At 59.1% G+C, this 24269-nt stretch overlaps 1 protein-coding gene across 1 annotated transcript; it reads right to left on the bottom strand.

Annotated features, from left to right (window-relative positions):
* Positions 1-15737: 15737 nt before the first annotated feature.
* On the bottom strand, positions 15738-24171 carry LHX5 (LIM homeobox 5). The gene is made up of 5 exons (XM_053901904.1): positions 23913-24171; positions 21655-21878; positions 20662-20939; positions 19806-19971; positions 15738-16105 (listed from the first exon to the last, which is right to left on the bottom strand). The coding sequence occupies exons 1-5, from the start codon at positions 24083-24085 to the stop codon at positions 15738-15740; spliced, it is 1209 nt and encodes a 402-aa protein (XP_053757879.1). The 5' UTR covers positions 24086-24171.
* Positions 24172-24269: the final 98 nt, after the last annotated feature.

A 24269-nucleotide genomic window follows, 5' to 3' on the forward strand; every position in this document is an offset into this window, starting at 1 on the left:
TGCTATGGGCCTGGCCTATTTCAATCAATGTTGGTTCTTACTACCTCCTGAGCGTGCTCCCCAGCAACGAGGGTGCGCGGGGGCCAGAGTTTATTCGTGTCCTGAGTACTTACTGTGTGCAAATGGGCCTTAGCAGTCATTGAATCCCGCGATCACCCACGTGGGTAGATACCATTACCTTCATTTTTGCGAACGAGGAAACTGAGGCACAGAGGAGTTGAGCGCTTCCTCCAGGCCACACAGCCCGACCAGAACCCCGCTGCGTAAACCCCCCGAGGCGCGTGTGTGTGACTGCTCCTGCTCCCACGCTTCTCCGCGCTTCTAAATCCTACGTGCTTTCAAAGCGCATCGGCAGGGCAGCCTCCTCCCAGAAGCCCCACGGGATTGCTTCAGCCAGCGATGCTCTCCGCCCCCCGCCCCGTGCTGGTCCAGGCGAGGGGCAGGGCGCACCTCAGTCCCAGGTGCCCCGTCTCCCAGTCAGGCCTGGGCCGCGGCCGCACCCTTGGGAGACTTGTCAGCTGCTGTTTGCTCACCTACCGGTCCTGGCGAGCCAGAGATAAGACGCCGAGGGGCCCGTGGCCCCGCTCAGATAACGCCCGGCAGCGACCTTACTTTAGCCCTTCCTGGTTGACACCCCAGGAATGCCAAGGGCAGGGCGGAGGCGCAGGGAGGGGGTGTAGCAGGACGGGCACCGGGCACGGGGACTCTCACCATCTGTCTGTGCCCTCGCGGACCGCTGCGGGGGGGAGACGGGGAGCCTGGAGGAGGGTCCTGGCAGCGGGAGCTTCTCTGTGTTTTGTTTGTCCAGGGCTGTGCAGAGAGCGCAGCAAACGGGGCCGCCGCCAGGTGCGCGTACCTGCCCTGGGTACACGCAGCCTCCCCGCCGCCACCGGGGCCCCCGCGCGGGGCACAGGGCCCCTTTGGCCCCCTACGTGTTCTAGTAGCTGAGGCTTCCTCTGCCCCCTGGCCGGCCTGACCCAGGCACCCTGCCTCCCGATGCCTCCCCTCCATCCGGTCCTTTGTTCCAGCCTTAATCCGGGGTGACACAGGGGCTTGGAACCCAGACGAGGCGGGATGTGAGGAGGGGGGGGACCAGAGTCATACATGCAGACACACATCCCCCTCCTCCAGCCCCAGTGGGAGCCCATGCAGGGCGGGGCACATGCCCCAGCACCTGCAGGGCAAGACCTGACCCCCGTGCTGGGGACGTGACGGCTCAGGCTGGCTCTGTGTCCCGGGTCGTCTGCGTGCCCCTGCGTGTTTGGGTCCACGTGTGTGTGCACGTGGGCGAGGGCGCACACTCAGGTATTTATGAGGGAGTGTTGCCGTTAGTTGAAGGCCATTTGAGGGCCACCTGGGTGGCTCAGTGGGTTGTTGAGCAGCCGACTTCGGCTCAGGTCACGATCTCGCGGTCCGTGAGTTCGAGCCCCGCGTCGGGCTCTGTGCCGACAGCTCGGAGCCTGGAGCCTGCTTCCCATTCTGTGTCTCCCCCTCTCTCTGCCCCCGCCCCACTCACTCTCTCTCTCTCTCTCTCTCTCAAATAAACATTAAAAAAATGTTTGAAGGCTATTTGATTTCTCTCATAGTGTGCTTCACATCTTTGCATTTGGGACTTATGCAACCACAAGCAGATTTCAAACTTCAGTGTCTACAGGGAGGCGGGCTGGGGGCTACACATTAGGGAATGGTGGGGATTGGAGCAAACTGAGAACTTGTGGTCTGTCTCAGGGAGGCAGCCGCTGCTCAAGCCCATCTAACCACAGTCCCGGTACGACAGATCTCCTGATGGTTCGGCCGGATTCAAAGCAATTTAGGAAACACCACGTGTCTTTGCCCACGTCTTCATGGAAAGTCTCTGATGAGTCCTGCAGGAAAGTGACTGCTCTGAGTCCGGAGGAGCCCGTGACCCCAGCCTGAGCCAGTTGGAGGCTTGTTTGTCCCCTGGCCACAGTGATTGGTTCCCGTTGGGCCCAGGAGCCACGCTGTCCAGTCAGAGTGTCTGGTCAGGACTTTAGGAGGGAACTGGGAGCCATCCATGGACTGTTCATTTATGCAAGCCAGTGCATTCCCCTTTATAGCAGTGTCTGTCACTTGGGGCAGAAAGGGCCCTGACTGATGGCCTACACAGTCAGCACACGTCTCCCGAGTTGCACTCACTTGCTTCGAGCTGCCTGGGTTTGAGCCCGACCTGCGGTTGGCCCTCGGCAAAAATGAGGCCAGTCTGGGCAGTTTGTCTTTCGTTCTCCGCCTGTCTTTGGGTGCACTTTTCATTCTCCCTCCTGGGCGTGGGGGTTCGTCCCGCCTGCCTTTACGGGAAGAGCAAAGCCTAACCCACTGTGATATTGATGACGTTGGGGGGCAGTGTTTGATGAGGCTGGGAGGGTGTTTTAAATCAGAGGGTAGGAGTCTCTTTTGGAAGTAGCCGGTGCCGGTGTGAGTGGTGTTGGGGCTGGTGGAACCCAGAGACGCCGCCAGCCTGTAAGAAGACGGTTGCCTAATTTTCCATACACCCCCGGGGCCTGCGACCAGCATCACTCTGACTTAGAGCCTCATGCCCACCTTTCCTGGAAGGCCCGGCAGGACCGTTAGCTGCCGGGAGAACCAGGAGGTTGGCGAGGCCCGGAGAGGGGCAGCCACTCCCTCCAGGACACCTGGGCTTTCACAGTGCTCTCGTAGGGCGCCTGTTCTCACGAGGATGTAGACCCCACTTATTCCTAATCTCAAAGTCCGGCTCCTCTCGGGCTTTCTGGGGCAGACTGGCCACTCGGCGTCCCGTGCAGAAGGGTAAGGAGGATCCAACCCGGAATTACACACTCAGTTCCATTCTTTTGTTGTTGCTGGTTCATTTCAGAATGAATAAACGCACGCAAGTGTATCAGTTAGGATTAGGTTCCGCGTCGCGATTCAGAAAACACAGAAATAAGCGGCTTAACCAAAATAGAAGTTTATTTCTCTTTCACTTAAAAGGGCTGGTGTAGTGTCTCAGTGGTGTCAGAGACCCAGGCTCCTTTGCTTTTGGTTCAGCTGTGAATGGATCCTGTTGCCGTGGTCACCTCACAGTCCCACATGGATGCTGGGGGGCCGGCCATTACATCCTCATTCCAGGCAGTAGGAAGGCAGAGAGGATGAGGAGAAGCACATTTCTTCTCTTTAGGGACGCTCCCTGTAATTAATGCACACTGTTTTCTACTCATAGCCCATTGGTCAGAACTTAGTCCCATGGCACAGCTAGCTGCAAGGGCAGCTGGGAAATGTAGTCTTTATTCCAGACAGCCATACGCCCAGCTAAGACCAAAGGTTCTGCTACAGACAAAGAAGAATAAATGAATATTGAGGGATGACAAGAAGTCTTTGGCACACAGACTAAACGTGGACGGGTACAGGTTAAGTTGGTAGAATGAAGAGACCCCACGCTACGGTGTTAGTTCAGAGAAGGGAGGCGGCTCTGTTCCACGAGGTTATAGAGGGACCCAGGTTCCTTCTGTCCTGTTGCTTCACCACCGCTGAAAATATTGTCCTTGTCCACATGCTCAACATTGGTCCGTAATAACCGAGGCTGCCGTGGGGAAAGGAGAAAGCAGAGGGCAAGACGTTTCCTTTTTAAGGGCTTCCCCTGGATGTGACACCCTTTGCGCCTGCTGGTGGCCCGTCGGCCAAGACTCAATCACATGGGTCACCTGGCTGCACAGGAACATGGGAAATGTAGTCTGTAGCTAGGGAGGCACTCTCCAGGCTGAAGCTCAGGGTTCGACTTCCAAAGAGGAGAAGTGGGACCAAAGGGCAATTTGCAGTTTTCGCCATGACGAGGAACGAAGGGACGGGTGATTGGGTGACGGTGGATGAGGGCGTGGGAGGTGCCCCGACTGGGCTGAAGTCTGTGCTGGGGTTAGATGCTCAGATGCCCAACCCCAGACTCACCTCTGCTTGGCCGGGTGACGCTGGGCCGGGCCCCGGCGGCTTTGAGCGTGTGGTCTGGCCGTGTGGTTTGCTTGGAGAAGAGGTGACGAGTTTGGGGAAATAAGGAATGTGTCGAGTGGGACCGACACGACCTAGTGATTGACTTGGCGTGGTGAGGGGCCCACCAGGCTTGGTGACCGTCTGGGAAGACGACTGAGAGGGGAGATCCGAACAGAGGGAGCATGTGGGAAGAAAAGATCCATCCATTCACCCGCCATTCATTTAGTCACTCAATAATTCGCTTAGCAAATATTTATTAAGCACCTACTCTGTGTTGGGCGTTTTTACAGGTGATGGGAATACAGCAAAAGCCCTGGCCTCGTAGCGCTTACATTCTAATGGAGACAGACAGACAATCACAAATCCCCAAATAAAAATATGACGCGTCAGGGGCGCCTGTGTGGCTCAGGTGAGTAAGCGTCTAACTTCGGCTCAGGTCGTGATCTCACGGTTCTAGGGTTCGAGCCCCGCATCGGGCTCTGGGCAGACAGCCCAGAGCCTGGGGCCGGCTCTCTCTCGCCTGCTGCCCCTCCCCTGCCTGTACTCCGTTTCTCTCTCTCTCAAAAGGAAAAATAAACATTACAAAAAAGGAATTAGAAAACTGTGTGACACGTCAGATGGTGATGGATGGTGTGAGGAAAGATGAGGCGGGAGAAAAGGAGAGAGAATGCCTCGCAAGAGGTGGGGGGCTAGTTTGTCCCGCTGGAGTCTGCCAAAGCGATCCCAGGCATCCTATGGTTTGACTTATAAAGTATATCAGCATGGCCCCTAATAGATAAGGAAAAAAATGTTTTAATGCACGCATGATACCCTTACCAGGTCCATCGCCATTAACAAGTTACTGCTTAATGGGATCCGCTACTCAGTCTGTATTCAGCTTTTCCAAGACGGTCTCAAAGCTGTCTTGTTGGCGTGGGTTTGTTGGAATCAGGGGCCAACGTGTTCACGTCGCATTCGGTTCTGAAAGGGGTCTCTCGGGTCTCTTACTCTGTCGGTAGGTTGAGGTAGGATGGTCCGAGAAGGCCTCTCAGAAAGGGGAAAACCTGAGCTGAGGCCTGAAGGAAATGAAGGAACGAGTCATGTGGGGCACGTGGGGGGAAGAGCAGAGGGGAGAGCATGTGCCAAGGTCCTGAGGTGGGAACCTGTGAGGAGGCCAGTAAGGCTGCAGGGGAGCGGGCGAGGGAGAGAATGGCGGAAGATGGTAGAAGGTGGACAGAGAGGCAAGAGTGTCTGTGGGGGGGGGGAGGGGAACAGGACATCCGATCATGGAGGGTCTTCTGGGCTGGGGTTAGGACTTTGGTTTTTACTCTGTGCCTGAGCGAGAGCCCTGGGACAGTGGAGGATGAGACCACCCACCCCCCCTGCATCCCCTAGCCCCATCCCCCGCTTTGAGTTCCGTCTCCTGTCCAGGGACCCCTTTGTCTCCACAAGGGACCCTACTGCTGCCTCTCTCCCTGACTCAAGTCCCCTTTATCAGGCAGGTGCACCATTCCGCAGCTGCTGGGGTTATCGGCTGCTAATAGCCCCCAGCTGCACCCACCCTTCTCCGGAGAAAGGTCAAGGGGAACCGCTGTGTCCAGGGACGCGCGAGAGGCCACGCCCCCCCGGGGTACCCCGCAGCCGATGACCGATGGAGGGAAGTAAAAGGAGACCCCTTTGCGAGCCCCAGGCGGGGCGCTTCCGTGGTGCCATCCCCAGAGCAGGGCCCCCTGGGTGGCATCAGGCCGAGGTCAGTCTCCCCCTGAGCCCTCCCCGCCCTCCGTCCAGCCACTGCCCTCCTGCTCTGCTGGCGGAGAAGCCAGCCGAATGGGACCCTCCCTCTCGGCTCCCCGTCCCATCGGCCTCTCCCTTCTCCAGTGTTTGCGCTTTTTAAACTCCACCAAAAATGTCATGGGCCGGTTTCTCTCACTGCTTCCAAACTCCCTGATAAATTCCACCGGCCGGGCAACCCCAGGAGAGGTTTTCTGGAGCAAGGAACCCCATAAATCACCTCGCTGCCACTCCGGCGTGGGCAATATCTTATGTAAAAAGGTGTTTCCTGGGAGCGCCATAGGCAGGAGAATCCTATTACAAGCTGCCCCATTAATTATAAAGAGTCAAGCCGACCCTTTGCTGCGATTTTTTATCTTAAGTCCGAAAACTGATTACCTTCACCAAGCCTTCCTCTTCCAAAAAAAAAAAAAAAAAAAAACCAAAAAAACAAAAAAAAAACCCCTAAAGAATAAAATAAATGTTTGAAGAACAAATACCAAAGTTTCTCCATTTAGGGGAGAACCAGCGGAGAGAGAAGTGGGTGGGGAAGGGCTTTTTTTCCCTTCCTTTTAAGGGAAAAGGTACGGTGTGCTTCGCCGGGGCGTGGCTTATTTAATTCCCTCCACCCTTCAAGTCTAGGAAGTGGGTACTACAATTCGTCCCACATTGCAGCTGAGGGAAACTGAGGCTTGTTTATTTGAAGTCACGTGAGGCAGCCCTTTCTTCTGAGCTGGTAAGGTGGGCAGAAAGTGGGCCAGACCCCACTGGTCTCCCTGCCCGGTGTTGGGGCTGCCCTCACCCCCTGATCTGGAGTCTAGAACGAGGCTAAGGCAGATCTTTGCCCCCTCTCCCCACCCTGCTTACACCCTCCCATGCCCCCACCGCATTTAGCATAAAGGGCCCCCCCTTCGCCTTGGCCTATAGAACCCTGTATCATTTGATCTCTGCTGACCTTTCAGACAGACCTTAGCTCCTGCCTTTCCCCGGCCCCTCCTCACCTCTCCCCAAATTGCAGCCACACCAGCCTCTTTCTCTTCCTAGGATTCACCAAGCTTGACCCGGCCTCAGGGCCATCGTCAGTGCTGTTCCCTTTGCCTGTCACACTTTTCCCCCACATCTCAGCTGACTCGGCACTTAGAGGGGCCCTCCCTCTGAGGGCTCGCAGCCTGCCTCTCAGGGCCGGGTCTAGGCTGAGGCCAGCGTGGCCCTCGGCTGGGGAGCAAAAAGTAAGGGGTACCCCCAACTCAGAAATCAGAAGAAATTACATAGCAATGAAACATTGTTTCAATTAAAATTAACGTGGAAGAAATTCGTGAAAAGTAAAATAGTGACATTTTAAATAAAGACAGGGCCTCACTTGGACGTGCGTGCCTCTCCTCACCGAATCCCAGGCCTGTCAGATCCGGTCTTTATCGGAAAGGTTGCCATTTGGCTCATTATGGGTTCTTGCGCACTCATTTCGATTTTTCAAAATATTGTATGAAAATGCGATTGATCGCGATTACAGTGCTTGGGGCGCCTCTCCCCTGCCCCGCCCCTTACATTTTGTGCCCGGAGGCGGCGGGAGCTATTGTCTCTCCCAGGGAAATATCAGCTCTATGAGGGCTGGGATCAAATCTATTCTATTCACATCCGTAACCCAGAGCCCAGAAGAGTGCCCAGCGCATACGAGGCAATTCAACAGATACCTGCTAAGTGAATGAATGAAGAGGAAGTGTAGGAGGTCAGGCAGGTGCCTGTACAACTTGGCTTCAAGGTCTTTGGTCCACCTCCCAGCCCCATTTTTCAGATGAGGAGGCTGAGGCCCAGAGGGGGTGAGTAACGCAGTCAGCCACACAGCACAGCCACGGCCGAGCAAGCCGCACGCGTGAGAATCCCACGGGGCTGCGTGTTCACCGCAGGAAAGCCTCTGGTGACCCCGAGCCGGCCGGGTGGGGGCCAGCCCTCCTACAGTGCGCATGTACCTGCAATATCGTCCCGGAACCCCCCGCTGCCACCTAGGGTTGTGCTTCTTGAAATCTTAAATGCCTTCTAGAAAGAAAACGTTATCACCACTCTAAATGGAGACACGGTATCACTTCCCAGGATTAGGCAATGAATGTAGCAATGAATACAGGGAAAAGCAAAGCGATGCCTGTGCGTGGGGGCGGGCTTCCGGGTCTCCGAGCCTGCCTGCAGTGTGTTTGAGAAGCAAGCGCGAGAGGGGCGTTGAAGACCCGCAAACACCCAGCGGGGACTGGCCCTGAGACGGTCAGGAGAGCGGGAGAAGCAGGGGAAAGAGAGTGACTTCCTGCTTCCTCCAGAGGCCCCTGCCCCTCACCCTGGGAAACCCTGCCTCAGTTAAGTAACGGCCCGGTAGAACCCCACAATGATGCCGATTTTATTTCAGGGACCCCCCCCCACCCCCCAAAGTCTTCCAGGAGGAGCTGGAGCCCGAACATCCACCGTGGGCAGGAACAGAGGCCCCAAGAGACTCTTCATTCTCCAGCAAGGATTGATTTATTTTTTAAGTGTTTTTATTTTAATTTTTGAGAGGAAGAGAGACAGAGGATGAGCGGGGGAGGGGCAGAGAGAGAGGGAGACACGAATCCGAAGCAGGCCCCGGGCTCCGAGCTGTCCAGACCGAGCCCGACGTGGGGCTCGAACCCACGAACCGTGAGATCATGACCTGAGCCGAAGTCGGACGCTTAACCGATTGAGCCACCCAGGCGCCCCTCTTTTCATGTGGAAAAAATGAGGTGAAACACAGCATAAAATGAATCACGTTAAAGCGAACGATTCAGAGGCAGTGAGCACACTCATAATGCTGTGCAACCACCTTCTGTGTCCGGTTTCGGGACGTTTCCGTCATCACAGAAGGAAACTCTGTGTACCCATTGAGCAGCCACTGTTCATCCTCGCCCCCCTCAGTCCCCAGCAACCGTCGATCGGCTTGCTGTGTCTGGATGTGTCTGTTCTGGATATTTCACGGAGACGGTAAGACCAGACAACGTGTGATTTCCTTGCACCTGTCTGGCTTCTTTCGCTTAGCGTCATGTTTTCGAGGTTCTCCTATGTCTTAGCGGGTATCAGTATACTTCATCCCTTTTCATGGCTGAGTAATAATAGCCCACTGAATGGACGTACCACAATATCCTTTCGTTGTTGACAGTGCAACTGTTGGGCACCTGGGTGGCTCAGTTGGTTGAGCGTCTGACTTCGGCTCAGGTCATGATCTCACCGTTCATGAGTTCGAGCCCCGCATGGGGTTCTCTGGTGTCAGCATGGAACCCGCTTCGGATCCTCTGTCCCCCCTGTCTTGGCCTCCTACCGCATGCGGGCACGTTCTTGTCTTTACAGGCCCTATAATTTTCCATCTAGCAAGTGTTCCATCTATTAGTACGTTCTGGAAAGTAATACATTGCATATCTATCCAGATAGGCTGTGAAGTTAGTCTTTGTCTTAAAAAAATGCTTGGGGCCCCTGGGTGGCTCAGTCGGTTAAGTGTCCGACTTTGGCTCAGGTCGTGGTCTTGCGGTTCTCGGGTCCGAGCCCCGCGTCGGGCTCTGTGCTGACAGCTCAGAGCCTGGATCCTGCTTCCAACTCCGTGTCTCTCTCTCTCTCTCTTTCTCCCCCTCAAAAATAAACACTAAAAAAAATTTTTTTAAATGCTTTAAGCCCCTTCTTCAAAGAAGAAAACAGGGTAATGGTAATAATCACGACATCAAGCAGTAAGTGGCCATTGCTATCTTACTAAACTATTATCATTTCATTCAGGGTCTATCACTCTGTGGCCCGCTCTATGCCAGGCACCGCGCTTAGACTCTGATCGATGTGGCCTTACTTAACGCTGACAATGACACTCGAAGTTGGTATTGTCGTACCCTTTTTACAGCTGGCAAGCCTCAGAGAGGTTGAGCGGCCGATGTGAAGTCACACAGTCCCTGGTTTCAAGTTGCTCGCAGCCTGAGGACGGGGACGGGCACGCAGCGTGGGTCGGGATGTCGCTTCGCAGTGCTGCAGTCTCCCTGGCTCGGCCGGCTGCCTCGTCTTCACTCAGGTTGACCGTGAAGTTGGGGTCCCTGCTGTTGCGTGCCTGCCAGAGAGCCACGGGCACCTGCTGGGGTGAGGATTTCCTTCCAGAGCCCTCAGGAGCCCATCGGCACGTGCTAGGGGGAAGCGGGGGGCGGTGGGGGGGAGGGGGCGGTGGTCTTGAGCCCGGGCACAAAATGCAGAAAAAGGAGGCCAGAGGCGGCAAGGCCCCAGAGAAGTGGCGGGAGAGATTTCCGTTCATCACAGAAATGGCCCATTTGCAATGATCGGTTGCCCAGGTGTTAATAACACTAATGGCATAGGAAGGGTAAACTCAGTCACTTGGCTCAACAGAAGAAATATGCAGAGAAGTGCTCAGGTTTCCATAAATCAGCCGTGTGCGGCACTACGAGGGAGACAGGACTTAAAATTCCGGTCAGGAGATGGGTATTCTCATAATCCGAGCTGGAGAGGTAATTTATTCTGTTTATATCTTTTTACTGCACGACAAGGCTTGGGAACCGGAGCCCTCCACAGCCATTCTGCATTTTAAATATTAGTCCTAAGCACAGTGGGTCAGCTTTCGTGCTCTGTGGGGGGTTCATTGCCGGGCAGGGGGACAGGGCTGGGGCTGGGGAGAGCAGGCAGGAGGGGGGGGGGGCGGAATACATGTGGTTTCACTGCCCAGGGTTGCCAGAATCACAGCCTGGGGGCAGCGAGGGAGAGGAGCCGGCCCCTTTCTCCCAGAGCTGGAGGGCACCGCTTGTAGGGGGGGAAGGGCCTGGCTAGCTTCCTTACGGGCACAGCTCAGAGCATTTTCTCTTCCCCCTCTCGGAAATCTTTTATTTTTAAATGATAATAAATACAGGTGATGAAGAGATAGAAGAGGAGAGGAACAGTTTCATTAATGGAGGTGGAGATGGCAGCGGGGAGGGAGAGTGAAAGAAACAAAGGCGAGCCTGGAGAAGCCGGAAGTCCCTGTGTCTTTTGACCTTGGCGATTTTCCTTACGCCCTTTGCCCTCGGGCTAGCTTTGTTTGACCCCTGAACGAAATCCAAATCCGGTGAGGTCGCTACCCGTGAGAGTTAGCACCCGTTAGAGTCTCTCTTAAAGAAATCTCTTTTGGTGGCAGCTGCACTGCATTCATTCATTCATTCATTCCTGTAGTTATTCCACAGAGAACGAGGCGTTACCTGGGCCAGGCTCTGTCCTGGGTCCAGGGGCAACATGGGCTCTGGAAGCAGGAGTCCTGCTTTCGAAGCCTGGGTCTGCCACTCCCTGGCTGTGTGACCCGGGGGCAGCTCACGTCACCTCTCGGGGCTCAGTCTTCTCGTCTGCAAAGTGGGGATAACAACACTCACGCTGAAGGGCATCTGAGGGTCTACGTGGACCCCAGATGGACAAGACTTCATCGGGCGGTGGTCCTGAATGTTTGGGGGACAGTGGAATCAGCTTGGGAGCTTGAGTGGGTGGAGCATCTGGGGTGCGGGCCTGGGAGCAATGCCAGCCAGGGGCCAGGAGGCCCCGGGGGGATATGTACTCGTAGCAAGCACCGTCCCCTGATCACACTTTGAGAAAATGGTTGTGGGTCTCTAGGGACCGGCAATCACGCCCAGCCCTCCCCCTTCCCCGGACCGCCTTCCTCAGGAGCGGTCTCCCTAACTTAGCACACCTAACTTAGCCACTGCACCGCGGGTCCCCTGCAGGGGCACTGAGACGAGGTGGGTGGGGGTGGGATCTCTCCTCTCAGAGTCCCTGGGTCCAGGTAGGCACTTGGGCGGTTGAGATGAGCTCACAGCAGTGGGCGTGGGCTTGAGCAGATGTCGACGACAACACCCCCCAGCCCCCTGCTTGTCCCCTTTCGAGGAAGCTGGTGTGCGTGGAGGTGGGGGGGAGATGGGGGTGGGGATTGGACCCAGGTCCTAGATTTCCTGAACCTTGGCCACAGGTTGGATGAATGACATCTCTCCGACGTGCATGAAATGCCATTGTGAGCCCATTTTGCAGCGGGACCAAAAAAAAGCCTCAGAAGGGTGATACGGTGACCAACCAGATTACCTCCGGGACCCCAGGACCCTTGCTCTGTTCTGCCCTCATCCTGGTCCCAGGAGACCTCTGCTCTCATCCTTCCTCACTCAGGCACGCTCAGAGGGAGTGCCCTGGGAGTCAGCCCCCAGTACTGGTCACGACCCCACAGATGTCCCTCCCTCCTGGATTCTGGTTTCTGGAACCACCCTCAGAGATCTTGACGGACCACCCCAGGGCCATTCAAGCACTCCCTGGTGCGCGAGTGGGCTCCTTCCACTCCCGGTTCTCTCAGGCCGAAACTGTGGGCATGCGAAGGGCGGGTATATGCTCTGAATCCATGTGCGTGAGCACACGTTCACAAGGATATGAGGTTTGGGTTTGCGGGCGTCCGTGGGGGCTGGGCGTGTGGGCTCAAAGCATGGATGTGTGGGCATGCGTGTGTGTGCTTGTCTGCGCTTGCGTATCTGTGCAAATCACACTGGACACAAGCACGTGGGGTGTGCACATTAATGTGCCTGTGCTGGCACGCACCCGTGTGTGCCCGATCATCACGCACGTGCCTGTGTGTGCATCGGCAGGAGTGCGTCCGTGTGCCTGTGCCCGTGTCTGTGTCTGTGTGGGTGTTCTGTTTGTGCACATGTTTTTGTATGTGTGAATGTGCATTTGTGTGAGGACATACGTGTTTGGTGCGTGTGCGTGTGTGCGTGTGTGTGTGCGTGCGCGTGTGTGTGTGTAGCTGGATGGGGGGCTGGGAGGGATGGTGCTACCGAGAATTCTCACCCTGTAGGTCCACTCTGCTGTCCCCAGGAAGGAGCTGATACCTCTGCTCAGTCTTTCCACCTGTCGGCAGCTGGAGGGGGGTGGGGTGAGGTTGGGGGGGCGGGGCTGAGCGGCAGGTCACGTGACCTGGCACAGCTGGGGTGGGGGGAGTCCTCCTCTCTCTTGTAAATCCCTTCCCCTCCTCCTCCCCTGCCTCCGTGACCCTGTCACAGGCCTGTCTGCAGGGGAGTGACGGTGAGTCTGTGCCTCTGAACTTCACTTGCCCAGGTTTCTCTCTGGTGAAAAGTTCTGAGCGAGCCTAAGCTTGCAAAATTCACATGTGCCCAGAAAACACTTGGGGGCCTGGCAGAGATGGGGCCCAGAATCTTGCAAATTGTCTCTGGGGCTCCGAGACCCATTACAATCAGGGCACCCTTGTGGCGTAGAAACACAACCTGATACATACATGGGCCTGAATCCCTACTCTGCCACTCCCCAGCCGTGTGACCTTCCGCAAGTCCCTTGACCTCTCCGAGCATCCTAAGGGGGCAAATAACACCTCCCCTGATACCAGTCGAAAGATTTAGCGACGAGGATGTCTATTCCAGCCTGGTTTACAGCGGCAAAAAGTTGGAAACAGACCCAAATGTCCAACAACAGAATAGGTTAAAGAGAAAACAAAACCCGGGGCACCTGGGTGGCTCAGCTGGTTAAGCATCACATCTGGGCTCAGGTCACGATCTCGCCGTTCACGAGTTCAAGCCCCACATCGGGCTCACTGCTGTCAGCGCTGAGCCCGCTTCAGATCCTCTGTCCTCATCGCCCCCCCCCCCGCACCGCCTCTCTCTGCCCCTCCCCCACTTTCACTCTCTCAAAAATAAATAAAACACTTAAAACCATAAAAGGGTGGTTCGCCCATCGCCAGGAAGTTTTCACCAGTCACTCCAGAGGATGACATCGCTCTGTGATCAGTTTATTAACCTGGGGATCTTGCTGAGTGAAACAGAACAGGTAACCATATAGTGTGGGGAGAATGATCTCTAGTTTCAAAATGAAGACAAAAACGAAAGTCTGGAAGGAAATGCGCCAGATACATCACCAAGGCGCTTGAGATTCTGGGTGATTCCGTTCTCCTCCCTTTGTTTAGCTGAAGTTTCTAAATTTTCCTCAACGAGCGCGGAGCATTGGTCTGATAAAGACAAACGCATGTCAGGGGAAGGAAAGAAAAAGCCAAGCCACCTTGAGTTGCTGCGCCACAGTCCACATAAAAGGGCTCTTAGTGTGTGCCCGTTCCTTGGTCTCCCTCGTCCCCTCCTGGCCCCTCTGCCCCTGAAGTGGGCCACCCCCTCCCCCCAGGCTTAGGTGAAAAGGGACCCCGTGCAGAACACTCTTCCATTTACTGGTATCTCCCCCATCCGCCTCTCTAACCCTACAGTGTCTGAGCCGGAAGGGAAGGTAGCAAGCCCTCCCTCCAATCCCCGCTTTTGGAAGTCAGGAAACTGAGGCAACAGGAAGGAGGGACTTGTCTTCAGGTAGTGGCCTCAGGCCTCCCGAATCTCTAGCACTTTCCGTCATGCTGCTGCGGATTTACCTGCTGGCGCGGGCACGCCTCGCATCAGAAAGGCAGAGGACCTCAGCCTCAGCTGCTCACTCTCCCTGGGGCACTTCTGTCCTAACAGGGCCTCGGAAGATAACTAGCTTACCAGCCCGCCCATAGTTCTTGCCCGAGGGGGCCTCGTTAGGAGCCAGGCTGGAATTCTTCTGACCCACACTGAGGACGAACAAATGACACAGTCATGCATTCGTCAACGGCTTTGAAGGCCTACTGTGAGCCCGATGTGAGAGGCGGGATATTAAGTATAGCAGCAGAGTATTAAAGCATCTGGGCTATACTGTGCCCGGCACATAGTAGCTGTGGGGGGGGGGGGGGGGGGAAGATGGCAGCCATTGTCATTACCTCCTGGTTCTTAAAAGCACCCCCCCCCCCAGATGCAGAGAGGGCTGTGCACCCATCGAGTCCGTGTTATGTGGGACACGTGGACCAGAGAAAAGAATGGCTCCCTTCACTCTGAGCGGCTGAAGGCAGGCACACACACAAAAGAAAACCACACACACAGCAGTAAGGGAAAAAAAAGCATTTTTTTTTATTAATCTTTCTTTTTAAAAAAAGTTGATTTTTTGTGTTTTTGTGATTTTTTTTTTTTTTTTTTTTTTTAGGTAAACCTCTTTCTGCCTCCCCTCCCTCACTCTGCCCCACCCTCCTCTTAAAAATATAAAAATGTCCAACCCCGGATAACTAGAGTACAATAAATAAACAGTAAACACAAAAACATACTTTATTTGTTTCTTCTTTATACAAAATAAGGAAACTAGAAGCGTTCGACTTCCAAAAAAGTATAATACTGTACATCCTGACGACCCAGCCTCCAGGCCCCGGGCAGGGAGGGTGGTCTGTGGGCCGGAGCCCGGAGATCTTGGCGCCTCGCCCTTGCCAGGGCGGGGAGAGCAGGGTGGGCGAATGTTCCAGTCTGGCCTGGACCCCCGGGCTCACAATAAATGTCCAAGGAAGGAAGAGTGGAGAGACGGTGGGGGGTGGAGCGGGCGGGGGGGGGGGCGGGGGATGGGGGGTGTGTGCCCGGCCCGGGGCCGCGAGGTCCGGACCGCCCCCTTCCTAGAAAGCTGACCTTGATCCTCCAGTTTGGCCACCAGGGGGCGCCCACGCGCAGGCGGATCCTTCGTCCTCCCGGCGACACCCCCCCACCCCTCGAGCGCGCTCCTCTCTCGCGCTCTCTCTCCATCTTCTCTCTTCCTCATTTTGCTCCCTTCCCTCGCCCTCCCTTCCATCTCTCTCTTTTTCTGATCCTCTTGTTTTAAAGACGGGGGGAAGCAGAGTGAGAAATAAGGTTACCAAATGCCACTCGGATGGCGGAGAGGGGGGAACGTCAGCCTCGCCGCTGGGCCTCAACCCTCTCTCGGTCCGAAGAGGCGGTGGTGGCGGGGGTCGGGGGAAGTCTAGGGCGTTGCTCGAAATCTCTCGACCCTCCGCAGGATTGACTTTGGTCCCGAGCACCGCTCGCGCCGCCGGGACGGCCCCGCGGGGTGGACACCGGGGCGCCCCCGCGCGCCCCGCCGAGGAGCAGCTGCCGCTGCGCGCGGACGCGAGAGGGAACCCCTGAGGGCGGCGTGGCGGTTCGGGCGGCTGCGTCCGGGGGCGGCCCGGCCCCGCGGCCTTACCACACGGCGGCCTCGTTGAGCTCGGGGTTGGGATGCGACAGGGGTCCGCTGTAGCCGCTGGCGCCGCTCATGGGGAAGGGCGGGCTGGGCCCGCCGCTGAACACCTCGCCGGGCAGGGGGTGCAGCGCGCCGGGCAGGCCCGGCTCGGGGCTCGGCGTGTCCGGGTGCGAGATCATGTCGGTGAACCTGGGGTTGTCGGCGGCGTGCGGGCCGGCGAGCGGCGGCTCCAGCGCGCCCAGCGGCGTCGAGCCGGGCCCCGACGCCGCCAGGAAGCTCGAGTCGGCCGGGGACTGCGCCTGCGACGGCGGGCCGTGCGCGAAGAAGTCGTAGTTGCCTCCGGGCGCGTAGTAGTCGCCTTGGTAGTCTGCGGGAGGGGGCGGGGAGGAGACAGGGACAGGTCAGAGGCGGCCGGGCCGGGAGGAACGCGGACGGACGGACGGACGCGGGGGGAGGGGGGGGCGCACACCGACTCAGGTTGGCGAGCCCCGCGGGGAGGCCTGAGGAGACCAAGGGAGAGGGCGGCTGGCAGACCAGGACACAGACACCTCCCCCCGCCCCCCCCCACACCCGGGACAAGCGTCCCCGAGAGAGACCATGAGAGCTGCCCGAAGGCCCAGGGACCCAGGCTGAGAGACACAAGGACCAGAGCCAGAAGCACAGACAGAAAAATATCGTGACTTCAAAGTCAGAGGTTCCCCGACAGAGACAGAGAACAGTGGACACAGAGTCAGTGAACCATCCGAGACGGTGCCTTTGAAGTGGGGAGATCCACCGAGAGCCGGAGACACGGAAATAGCCAGAGACAGGGTCACTGGGAGATGGGCAGTGAACAGTGTGACAGGGGGGCGAAGAGGGGACCCAGGAGGGAGTCCCCAGACTCAGGTCGGAAAAGAGACCCAGAGGCACCAAGCCCAAGGCAGAGACAGAGACCAGGGCGATCGCCTAGGATAAGCACAGAGAAAGGGATGAGATGGACCGTTGGTTAGAGATACACCGTGAAAAACCCATCGAGAGCCGGGGAGGGGGGGAGGCCAGGAGAGACAGAGGCGCCCACAGACCCGGCAGATGAGTCAGAGAGACCGGAGAAGAGCTGGGTGGGGGATGCTGGGGTGGCCAGAGACCAGAGCACCAAATGGTTGAGAGGGGACGGTGACCTGGGGGGGGGGGGGAAGAAGCCGGACCTGGTCCCCTGCCCCCTGCCTGAGCAGCAGAGCAGGGCTGAGGAGTTGGCCTGGGGACCTGGCAACCAGAACTCTGACAGCCCCCGGAACCCCACGGCCCTGGCCGGTCCTTCGCCCCCTCAAACACAGCCCTTGGACCTTCCGGGTGAATGTGGGGGTCCCACCATTTGTGCCGGCCTCACTAGAAGCCGGAACTTGAAGGAGGGAGGGTATTCGCCTGGTCACGTCCAACGCTTCGTGGGTACTTCAGCGGGAAGGCTGGGGCCTTCAGTCTCACCCGGGGGGGGGGGGGCGGTTGGCCAGGACACCCAGCTTCGGAAACATTTGGGGACACTGAGTGCTTCTGAGAATCTGGTGATAGCTATGGGCTTTCTCCAGAAAAATGCACACATCGCATTTCCCCCCCAAAACCAGGGGGCGCAGGGGCTCCCGGTGACAAGCCCCCCTGGTTCTCAAGAAAATTGTTTCCGCATCACCTCTCTCACCTCCTTCCAGAACCCCTTCGCTTGGGTCTTTCCAGGCAGCCTCCTCCCCTCCTCCGCCCGTGAAGGTTTGAGGTGTGGGACCCCACGGAAGGAGCACCTTGTAGCGGCCACCGGTGACAATAACCCGCTTTGTGCGGCGGGAAAACCAGCGCGCCCCCAAGCCGGGGTTTTCTCTGCACGCCCCCCCACCCTCGCACTCCGTCTTGGGGGGTCTCCGTCGCTGGGGCGAATTCGGGACGTCCCCTGCCGCCGGCTCCCTTCCCTCTCCAAACCCCGAAATCAGTCCAAATGGGGGTGCCCGGAGGCGCGCGGCTTGTCGACGGTTTCGGCAACAGCTAAAGCGTTGGCCAATTAACTTTTTAAAAACCACTCGTTCCATTCTCCCCGAAAGCGAAGAGAAAGGTTGGAAGCGGCGAACTTGGGGCCCCTGAGGGACGGGGATGGGGGCCGGCCGCGGCTCGGGGCGAGCCGGCAAGCCAGCCAGGGCCGCGGCCCCCGCGCGCAGCGCGCCGCCTCCGCCCATATGGCGGCCGGGCCGGAGGTAATTGGAACAAACGCCGTCTGAAAAGGGCACAAAAGCCGCAGCTGGGGCTTTGTCCGCGCTCCCACGGGGAGCCGCCGGCCCCGCCGCCCAGCCCCTTTCTCGCCCGCTGCCGGCCGCCGCCGCCGGGATCTCCCAGCGCGGATTAGGCGGGGCTGCCTCCCTGGGGCTGGGGGGGCGGGGGTCCTGCCCCCCATTCCTGGAGAAAGAGGGGCCCGCGTGTCCAGGCCCCCGCCCCATCCAGCAGACGCGCGGGGAGAGGAGGCAGCGGGACCGGTGGGGGCACACGAGTCCTCGGGGAGACCTCGCTTAATTACCCAGGCGGGGAGAAATTCCGGACGGCGCCGCCCCACCATCTCCCCGCGCCGGGCGGAGATCGTGAGCCGAAGGACGCAAAGATAGGTAGAGAGAGTTGGTGACTGAAGACCCCGGGACACGTCCACCATCCGAGCCGTCCTGGGCGTCTGCAGCCCCCCAGTCAGGGCCCTGCCACCGCAGAGTCTCTTCCCAGAACACAGCGGCCCCATATGCCCACAATTTCTGGCGGCCCTGGCCGGAGGTGAGATCTAACCTCCTAGACGCACAATGTGCGGAAGCCTTCCTTCCTGGGTCGGCCCGCGTGCCAGGCGCCCACCCGCGGGCCTCGGCATTGCCTCCGAACCCACGTTTCTAAGAAAAGTCACCTCTCCCCAATCCGGGACACCAGCCCCCCACAGGCCTGTGGCACTGAGCAACTCAGCAGAGATGTGTCTGAGGCATAGGCACTCCTGGGGGCTCTCCAAATTCAGAGGCTCAGAAACAAACAGAAGCGGGAGGTGTTTTCCTTGAGCCCAAAGGTTGGGGAAGCGCAGGACCTGGTGAGGGAGTTGGGAGGGCAGTGGGGGATTGGAATGGGTGGCCAGGCAAATGCCAAGGAAATGGAAGGGGGGTGGTGGTGGTGGTGAGGAGAGTAGGGAGGAAGGAGAAGAGGAGGGAAGGAAGAAAAGGGGTGACCAGGAGGAGAGTTCACCCAGGCCTTGAACCCGGTAACAGCAACAGCAGAATTCTGTCTGCAGAGTCCAGCTCCTGGCCCCCTGCAGCTCCAAAGACCCGGAGTGGGGAACCGGGTTCGTCCAATTCTATCTAGTAACTCCAACCCTAATGACCACTGGCGTGCCTGGAGCTGGAGAGCGCGCGGGAGTCCTGCCCAGAGCGCCCGGCCGGCATCCTGGCGGACAGTTCCAGACGCCCAGGGCGCACAGCACAGCCATGGATGGATCCCGACCCCTCCATCCCTACCGCCCGCGCTGCCCTCCAGTGCCTGTGTTCCCGCTGGGGCCAGGGACACCAGGCCACGGGGCAAGGGCAGCACGAAGGCTTTGTGTCCGGCTGGCACAGGGGGCAGGTGGATTTGCCAGCGCTCGCCTTGGCATGACGCTTGGGAGTGTGTGAGCCTGTGCGTTTCTTTGGGTATATTTGTCATTGAATGTAACTGGGGAGTGGCACCCACCTGTGTGTTGTCGTGTGGGATCATGTGTCTAGATTTGTGTCCACGAGGTCTCTGAACTCCAGTGTGTGTGCAAGGGAGTGTGTACCCATGAGTCCTGCGTGGGTGCGTGGGTGTTCATCTGTGTGTGTCGCTGTATGGGTGTCTGATTTGGGGTCCAGGAGTAGGAGAGTGCACACGCCTACGTTGCTGTGCGTCTGTTAAGGTGTGTTCCTGATTGTGTATGTACGTCCCGCGTGAGTAGAAGGGAGGGAGGGCGTCCCTGGCGGCCAACAGCGCCCGGGATCCGGACCTGCGTCCTCAACCCCCAGAACGGCACGGGCCTGGGTGTAGGGCAGCGCGCTCCGAGGTGGGGGGAGGGGGGCCCTTACCTCCGTAGTAGGTGTACGGAGTGGACCCCAACATCTCAGACTCGTCCAAGCGGCCGCCCAGCGGACGCATGCGCCGCGGACTCCGGAAGAAGGCGTGTCTCCGGGCGCCCAGCGCGCTCAGTTGTTTCATCCTGCGTTCTTTGGACCGTCGGTTCTGGAACCACACCTGGGACAGAGCAGGGACTGTGAGCTCCGATCCGGGGTGCCCTCTCCTTCCTGCCCAGGCCGCTCCTTCTGGGTTCTATAGCCTCCTCACCAAGACTGCCCAGGGGCGGGGGCGGGCGGATTAGGCCAGGAGAGGTGGAGAGGGGCTTCGGGGAACCAGCCAAGGGTGAAGGATTTCGCGGACCCGTGGGGCGACTCATAAAGACCTGGGCTTCCTGGTCCTCGGCCCGCCCTCGGCCTGACGGCTTTATAAAGGCCTCCCGCCCTGCACGGCCCTGGTCCCGGCCCCTCGGCTCCCCAGCCGGGCTCGGGCCGTTTGTCCGTCCGCCCGCGCACCGGCGCAGGGAGAGGGCGCGTGGAGAACCTTGCCTTCTTCTCCGCTCCGAAATAGGAGAGGAAGGGAGGGGGTACCCCAGCGAGGCTTAAAACTCCTTGAACGGGGAGGGGGCGGGATTCCGAGGGGTGAAGTGACCCGCCCAAGATCGCGCCGTCAGGAGGTCAGCGGGGCTTTGCAGAATCTTTCGGTTAGGAGTTTGACCAGCCGGCCCTGACCTCGGGCACAGAGTCTGCCCTTCGGCAGACCCCAGCTCGGCGCACTCTTGGCCAAGGAGGCTGGGTGGGAGGCTCCCGTGGGCCTCCTGGCTCCGGGGCTCCTCTGGGCTGGGAAAGGGCGACCCGGGCCCAGCCGCACCTGGATGACGCGCATGTTGAGGCCGGTCTCCTGCGCCAACTGTTCGCGGATGTGGCGCGTGGGCTTGGGCGTGGCGGCAAAGGCAGCCTTGAGCGTCTCCAGCTGCTTGGCTTTGATGGTGGTGCGCGGGCCGCGCCGCTTCGTGCCCGAGTTCTGCTCCTCGTTCTCGTTGTTGGCCGTCTCCTTGTCCGACGACGTCGAGTTGTCCGTCTCCTTGGGGTCGTCCTGGAGAGGGTCCTGGAGGTCCGGGGACAAACTGCGGTCCGTACAGGATGACACTGCGGGGCGCACAGAGCGGGAAGAGGACCCCGGCGTCAGCGGCGGCCCAAGGTCTCTGCAACCGGGTAGCGGGTTCCCGCCGACCCCGGCGCGCCGCTACCCGCGCCGGGTTCCTCCCCAAGCCTTGCGACAGCCCCTCCCCCAGGGGCCCGGCGCCCGCCCACTCCCTCCAGGCGGGGCCCGGCCTTCGGAGAGACCCTTCTCCAGCCCTCTCCAGCGCTTTTCGGCTATGGCCTGGGTGAGGGGCAGGCACGCCCTCTGGGGGAGCCTGGCCTTCGCGGAGAGGGGACCGGGAGGAGGCCACAGACGCCTTCTCCCCTCTCTCCTTCCTCCAGACCCCACTGACCGTCCTCCCAGAGCGGCCTGAAGTTACCAGGAGCTGAAAAGATTCGGAAAGTGGGGGGAGTCGTGTGGTTCCAAACTGGGGGAGGAGGGCAGCTCGGAAAAGGTCCCTCCAGGGAAGGAGAGCGGGAAAGAGCCAGGAGTCCGTATCCGGGGGGGGGACAGACTCCAGATGCTGTCCCCCTTCACCGCCCCTTCCATTTGCCCCAGAAATGCCTGGTGGGAGCGGAGAGCGCCGAGCCTGGCACAGAACGCACACGGGGGTGTGGGGGGGGGTGGTGGCGGGGGGTGGGGTGCAAAGTAGAGAGGGCCCGGCTGGCCGCGCCGCAGGGTCTCAGGGCCCCCGGCTGGGCAGGGGAGGAGGGCTCCTACCTGAGTTGAGGCTGCCCTCCTTGAGGCTGGAGGAGCTCAGGTAGTCATCCTTGCACACGAACTTGTTCTCGTCAATGACGTAGAGCTCCTCGCCCGTGGACAGCTGCTTGTTGCACACCATGCAGGTGAAGCAGTTGAGATGGAACACTTTGCCGCGGGCCTTGCGCACCAGGTCGCTGGGCGAGATGCCTTGCGCACAGCCTGCACACTTAGTGCCAAAGCGCCTGCGGAACGCAACGTGGCCTGTCACCTCGGAGCAGCCCGGCGTCCCATTCCCTCGAGCCCCTGACCTCTTCCCACGCGCCCTAGCTTCTCAGAAGCCCCCCCCCCCCGCCCCGTCCACATCTGTCAAACGAGACCCCAATCCTATGCTGTCCGACTAGCGCAAGAGAGATGAGACAAATGTCCCGGGCTGTGCTTGGGGCTGCGACTGTTGCGTGCCTTGTTCAGGTTTGTCCACACACAGCTTGGAGCCTTGAGCCAAACACAGGCCAGAGCACCCCGAGATGCCAGCCCCCGTCCCTGCCAGATCCGCCCGGCTGCTCTCCTGAGGCAAACTTGCATCTCCAAGTTAGGAGGCGTTTTAAGCCCGGCAAGCCAGGTTTGGACCACCCCTTCCTTTGCCTCCTGGATGCTTTTCCAGCCTGCTGGGGCCCGGGTAAGGCCAGACGGGCCCGGATGGCAGGTCCTATCAACGGGGTGGGGAGCTCTTCGGAGCTGGACCCGAGCAAGGAGGAAGGGACCTTTAGCTGACTCCCAGTGCCACGGGCGCTGGAGGCCTTCCAGTCCGGGACCACTCTGGGACCCGCTGGAGCTAGTTGGGAGCCTGTGGACAGCAGGGCCTCAGAGCGATGGTCTCCGGAAAGCAGGGATCGGGTCTCCCCCGCCCCTCCCTGTCTCCAATCTCTGGCCCTGGCAGGAGCTGGGAGAATGTAACCAGAAGGCAATCCTCAACCTGCACGGCCAGTACACAGGATCTCTCAAATCCCCCCTTTCCCGCGTTCCTGATCTAAATCCTTTTCTTTCTTCCTTGAGCGCTTGGAGAAGGCCAGCCTCCCCCCAAAATGGGTGGTGCAGGCCAGCACTGGGAGGGGGGAGGTGTGGGTCGAGGGGGAGAGTGAGGACCCAGGACTTTGGGGCCCCCCATCGACTCATACCCATGTCTCTAAACAGGGCGAATTTGGGTGACGTTGATGTAGTGAGGGCATTAGAAGCCATAAGTCACTTTTGGCCTTATCCGGCAGCGTAATTGGCCATATGCACCTTATCAAAAATCATTAGGCACTTTGCAAAGCAGCACCACATTAGGGGCCTCAGGCCTCCGGAGCCAGGGAGTTTACACGTGTAAAGCCGAGGCTGACATTTTCTCCCATTCAAATTCCCTGGTGCCTGGCTGGTGGGGCCGGAGAACAGCCTTTCTCCGCGGCGTTAATCACGCCCCCCTTCCCTTGGTGCCCGGGAATTCGCACGCACAAAGCCGGCTCTGGGCGCCTGGCGGAAGCAGGCAGGGCTGAGCTGCCGAAAACCCCACAGCCTTTCAGGTCATCCCCTGGCATTTCCCAGCTGGGGAAACTGAGGCCCAGAAAAATGATCCGTGGGTGGCAAAGGGAGGTGACACATCGCAGACTGGACCCTGGAGGTCCTGATTCTCAGCTTCGATTTCGTTTGGACATTTCAACGCGGGAGAAAATGTTTAAGGAGTTGGGGGTGGGGTGGGGGCAAGGAGGAGAAGGTTCCCTCCCTCCGTCATCAGAGGAGATCTTCCTGACCGAGTCCCCTCGGAGTTGGGAAGTTTCGGCTTGTCCAGGAGGGCTCTGGGGCCCTGGCCTGCGGGAGGTCAGCCCCTGGGCTCCCGCACTCTGCCGGCCGGGAGAAGCCTCCAGCAGTCCCTAACTTAGGCAAAAATTCTTCCTCTCTCAGAACCGGGCCTGAACTTCCACCCTGGGGTCGCAGCTGCGGGGAAGGGGCAGAGATGGGTGGCAAGCAAGTTTCTCAGGGCTTCTCCGCCCCTGCCCCACCGCGGCTCCAGGCCGGGCTGGAGGAGCGAACTAGAGACAGCGAAGCAGCGTTCTTCTGACTCCGCCCGGGCTCGGGCGCCTTCCCGGACCAAGGGCAGGAGGAGAGCAGTGGGCTGCCCCGCTTCCCGTTTAAGGTTGGGAGCCCAAGGAGGCTGCTTTGGCGGTGTCCCCCTGCCCGGGCGCCCCAGAGGAGCGCGCGCAGGGCGGGCGCGCAGGCAGCAGGGCGGCGCGGCCTCTTACCTGAAGAAGTCATTTTTGCAGTAGAGCTTGCCCTCGCGCGAGAAGCACTTCTCCGAGAGGTTGGTCTTGCACTCGCAGCACTGAACGCATTTGATGTGCCACGCGCGGTCCAGCACGTTCAGCAGAAAGCGGTCGAGGATGGGCCGTTCGCAACCGGCACAGTGCACCATCATAGCGCCCCGGCGGCTCGGGCCGCCCTGCCCTCCCTTTGGGCCCCCGGCCCTCGGGCCCCCGGGCCCCGCTGCTGCGCTCCGCCTCTTATCTCGGCCGCCGCCGGGCGAGTCCGGTCCGGACCAAGATTCAGCCGGTCAAGTCCTTGGACGATCGCTGGCCTGGCGCTGGGCTGCCGGGGGTGGG

The sequence above is a fragment of the Panthera pardus genome, unplaced genomic scaffold (assembly GCF_024362965.1).
Source record: "Panthera pardus isolate Hobbes unplaced genomic scaffold, ASM2436296v1 HiC_scaffold_15, whole genome shotgun sequence".
Lineage (NCBI taxonomy): Eukaryota > Metazoa > Chordata > Mammalia > Carnivora > Felidae > Panthera > Panthera pardus.

Excerpts from the sequence above, each read along its gene's own strand:
- LHX5 (XM_053901904.1), bottom strand. The coding sequence starts at position 24,085 with ATGATGGTGCACTGTGCCGGTTGCGAACGGCCCATCCTCGACCGCTTT. Across the intron at positions 20,940-21,654 it reads GGAGGGCAGCCTCAACTCAG|TGTCATCCTGTACGGACCGC; the intron begins GTAGGAGCCCTC and ends TGCGCCCCGCAG. Across the intron at positions 16,106-19,805 it reads TCCGTACACCTACTACGGAG|ACTACCAAGGCGACTACTAC; the intron begins GTAAGGGCCCCC and ends CCCCTCCCGCAG.